We start from the raw sequence: 4,768 nt of genomic DNA, 5'->3' as shown, positions 1-4,768 counted from the left end.
GGGGTTACCACAAGTTATAATGCGGTGGGTGGGATAATATACTCATGTTGGTTCAACTCTGGTATTTCAGGTCCAATGGCGTGTTTCGCTGTAAGATCTTACCCATATAGAATAGAATGTGCATATACAATGTTGGGGTAATGGGCCAACTTTGGTCTAAATCACAGGACCAATGGCATGCTGTAGGACCTCAACCATATAGAATAGAATACTTGTGCTGTAATGTCTTACTTGTTTTGAAAAACACACACACACCTATATAAATATAATGTATATAATTGTATTCCTGTTTTCCTTTTTCAGATGAAAGAGAAATTAGAACGAGAGAACTTAACGTTGAAAGAAAAACTGCAAACTTGCGAGGAAGAATTGAATGCTTTGAAAACCCAATCAACCAAACAGTACGTTATTAATATATTTATAACGCTTGTGTTTCTATATCTACTATATATGGTAGCTTTACACATTTGGTGCTCCAACGCAGTTTTATAAATTGTCCATATTGCTTAACATAAAAAAAATAAGCACCTTCAAACCCACATTTGTGGTAACTTGAAAGCATACCCTGCCCGCAAGGGTTAACAAGCTACATACAAGGTAACCAGTAAGCGGGCATGAGGTTTATGAACAGAACACCCTTGTTAAAACAACTGTCATTGCCCTGCCCTGCGAGGATAAATAAGTTACATGCGTGGTAACTTGTAAGTGGGCACGCGGTGTATGAAACAGAACACCAGTGTTATAACGATTGCCGTTTCCCCGCTTTGCAAAGATAAACAAGTTGCATTCCTTCATTCTTCCACAGAATATCGGAACTCACCCAACTCACCCAGAATCTAAATCAAGACAAAGTGAATCTTACTACAATGGTTGACAAAGGCATCGTGTTCAATGATGCGAAGTGTCAAGAATACAATGCAATCCAACTTTGTGCTTATGATAAAAGGGCAGAGGTAAGATTTGGACAAAGTAAAGTCATTAGTGCAATTTTGAATAAAAAAGAATTGATTTAGGTTAGGATTGTCTGGAGTAGCAAATTTTCTGCCCGTTTTCTAGCTGGGCTAACTTGCCCCCCGTTACACGGCGCCATGTTACGCAGACTGGAAATTATCTTCCTTTTATTTCCTTCTGGGTGTGCCACTGGGTAGCATGTTTGTATAGACGAATAACAACAATGTAAGAGCTGTTCTGAAGCAACGTGTGTTTAGTTTTAATACTTGGGTGACATCGTATGGTTTAGGTTCCCTGTTTTTAAATGATATTTAAAACGTTTCAGGTAAAACTTGACAACGTATTGAAACAAGCTGAGCAACTGGTGGCCGACATTTGTAAATCTTTGTCAAACTTCCATAAATTTACGGGCAAGCGATGTTTGTTGTACCCAGTGGATGGATCGTACCAGGAGCCTTCTGTAAATAATCAAAAGGTGTTTTGGATATTTAAGTTATTTATAACAACTGAGCAGCACGACCGGGTAAAACTTATTTATAAAACATAGTTAAAACACATTAAAAGGTATTTTGGTTATTATATGTACTCTTATACACAATTTTCTTTCAATAACATTTTGAATGAATTAATGTAACTTGCTTTATCTTTTTGTGGCTGGAACACGGGTGGTCATTTCAGCTATTTCTGCGTGTTTTTATTCACACTTTTATGTGTATTTGCACACTTTTCTTCCATTTACATCTTAATTAGTTTTATTACATACAATTCAACATGGTTTAACGTTTACTGTATTATTATGGATTTAGCAGCGCTTGAAATTTTCAGCAAAGGTTAAAACTTATTAAGTATCTTGGGTGTTCAGGTAATAACTCTAGCCCAATTCCTAGGTCCTTTAACAAATACCCCCACCCATATAGAATAGTATTACAGCTTTCTAAAACTGGCCACAAGCCCACAACAACTGTCAAACTTTTATCATTTTATTAACACAGTTCTCCAAGCTTTTAACTGAAGAAGCCAAGCTGATCCAAGAATTGTTGGAAGCATTCACTCATGTATTTGTAAACACACCAAGATCAATGCAAACCAAGTTTGACCTGAAACAGATTGAACGCGCGTTTCTTAAATACAAAAGTTTCTTCATGAAGTTGTGTCCTTACCAAATGAAAAGGTAAAATGGTGATTTTGATCTTGGTTTTTTAATAATTGGGCTTGGCACTTTTGCCTCTCATGTTCTCATCATTGTTTTTTGCTGCGACAAATTTTAAGTATTATATGAGATGAGACTTGAGGTTTAGGCCAAAATCAACCAATATTGCATATGGGTGAGGTCCTACAGTGAGGCATGCCATGGGACCTGGGATTTAGGCCAGAGTTGGCCCATTACCCCAACATTGTATATGCACATTCTATATGGGTGAGGTCCTACAGTGAGGCACGTCATGGGACCTGGGATTTAGGCCAGAGTTGGCCCGTTACCCAAACATTGTATATGCAAATTCTATTCTATATGGGTGAGGTCCTACAGTGAGGCACACCATGAGACCTGGGGTTTAGGCCAGAGTTGTCGATTACGCCAACTTCAACATTTTGTAGGTAGAATATATCATATTTCTATTTTAAGTTATAAAAATTGAATAAAATGTTGTTTTTCCCTAGTTTAAAAGAAGAATGCGAGATATCTATTTGTGCAGTGAGTTTACAAACCAAGAACAACGAATATCTTCTTCAATATAAAAGATTGTTTCCCGCTATTTGCAAAGCTCACACTTATTTCCGTATCTTTGCTGTTAAAGGTAAACAAGTTTATCATTGGTATTTATCTTTTCGGAAAAAGTTATAACATGGGTGTTCCATTGCATTTGCACATTATATGTTAATTAAATTTAGTGGGTTAAGACGGACACCTTTAGCACATAATTCCCAAATAATATGATCGTATTTTAAACAATTAACAGCAGTCTATGGGAGTCGTGAGGATACGGTTTTATAATTCTTTGAATGTTCTTTGTTTACTACAAAATGAAATAAGGAAATACAATGAAAAGGTGTCCCATCTTCTCCACCCTAATATACCTTGTGTCCGCTCACAAGTTACTAAGTAATCAACTTTGTGAAGGTATTTTTTGTACATTTATCCCATTATTGACTTGGAGTAGTTTCTTGTAAGTATGTCTTGCCCAAGAATGCGTCACAATGATAGCAGCATCTCTTATCATTATGTTATTGACCTAGTTATACATGTATGTGTATAGACAATGATACATTTTCATTATTTCATTGACACAGTTATTTTCATGGAAACCTTTTTTATATTTTCTTTATTTTAGGAGAGAAGTTACATTTGTCAAACGAAAAGTTGAAAAGTTGTTTGTGCAAACTTGTATCTGCGTTCACTGATCTACATTTAACTTTCAGAGGTAAAAAAAATATTAAGTATAATTCTATTTAAAACTGGGGGTATAGGCAACATTTTTTTTTAAATTTTGTCAAAAGTTTTTATAACTTTTTAACTTTTATTTCGTTTTTTTTTTTTAACTTTTATTTCAAATTTTTTAAAAAAAGTAAAAAAAAGTTATTTTATATTTTTTTAAAACTTTGTTTTCTGGGTATTTCTGTATTTTTGTTAAATTGAAGGTAAAATTTTAGAATATTCTAACTAAACAACATTTTAAAAAAGTTGTATTTTAAACAGATTTATCGAAAGCATTTAATGGTAAGATTGAATTTGAATACGAATTACCAACGACGACTAATTCGAATGAATTACGGTCGGCCAACGAAATATTACTTTCATCAATGATTTCTTTGTCTTCAAACTTTGCGAGATTGTCGGGATTCCTTAATGAACATCAAGGTAAGAAGAACATTTTGTTTTTATGGGTAAGGTCCTTGTAAAGGACCCGGGATTTAGTCCAGATTTGGCCCATTACCCCAAGAAGAAGGATTAGTTTTCAGCAGAATACGTACTGATATCTTTCAAGTATAGATTCAAGTATAGATTATTACAAAAAAGTTAGTTCAGCGTACACATATTTTTGTCTTTGAACATGGTTCATGAAACAGACATAGGGATAATTGATAAGAGCTAACAATCAGCAAACACAAGGTAACAAAGATGAAGATAAAAATTTAGGATCAAATTATTAATAACTATAAAAACAAAAAAAATCCGAAAAAGCAGTCATTGAGCATGTGTACAGTATGTAATTAAACTGTATGTTGAGTTGGGCATCTCATGCAATTATTTAAGTGAATATGGAAAGTGTTATTTACTGAAAAGTAAAAAGACCCAAAAAGTTGCATACAACAGTAATCTTTACGTTATATTAAGATTTCTTTGTATGGAAACTTCAGTCATCATCGGCAAGTTCTGCCGACGTCAAGCGTCACGCTTTGGATTACATGCGCCACATAAAAGTTACGACTCTACCTCAATCTGTGCCTTACCTTGAAGCGATAAAGAATCATCACAACTTTGTTTGTTCGAGTGAAAACAGAGATGAACTTTTATCACAGGTTAGATTTTATTTATTTTTATTCTTTGTGGGTGAGGTCCTTGTCAAGAACCTGCGGTTTACGCCACATTTGGCCCATTACCCCAACACCCAGAAAACCAATTTATGTTCTTTGTGTGACCGGTGTTATTAAGATATGCCCAAGAAAAGCTGTTATTGTTGTTGCTCTGCGTTTTTTTAAGAGTTGCAATCATACATCTAAGTAAACTTTTGCGTAAAAATATATTTGTTGTATCGTCCAGCTTGAAAAAACTTGCTTCAAAACTTCATTCTTTGGAGCAAGAAAAAGAACATTGGTT

General features: G+C 34.6%; 1 protein-coding gene across 1 annotated transcript in view; it reads left to right on the top strand.

Moving 5' to 3' along the window:
* Positions 1-4,768, top strand: part of LOC101241994 (protein phosphatase 1 regulatory subunit 21) — a gene marked incomplete in the record, with an annotated part of 9,621 nt that overhangs the window by 2,760 nt on the left and 2,093 nt on the right. The window contains 8 exon segments of the mRNA XM_026837990.1: positions 806-953; positions 1,277-1,426; positions 1,944-2,122; positions 2,611-2,747; positions 3,282-3,371; positions 3,647-3,808; positions 4,286-4,470; positions 4,712-4,768. Coding sequence (XP_026693791.1) covers positions 806-953; positions 1,277-1,426; positions 1,944-2,122; positions 2,611-2,747; positions 3,282-3,371; positions 3,647-3,808; positions 4,286-4,470; positions 4,712-4,768 — 1,108 coding nt within the window.

The sequence above is a fragment of the Ciona intestinalis genome, unplaced genomic scaffold (assembly GCF_000224145.3).
Source record: "Ciona intestinalis unplaced genomic scaffold, KH HT000046.2, whole genome shotgun sequence".
NCBI classification, from domain to species: domain Eukaryota; kingdom Metazoa; phylum Chordata; class Ascidiacea; order Phlebobranchia; family Cionidae; genus Ciona; species Ciona intestinalis.
Note: the sequence above shows the minus strand (reverse complement) of the source record. Positions and strands in the feature narration are given on the sequence as shown.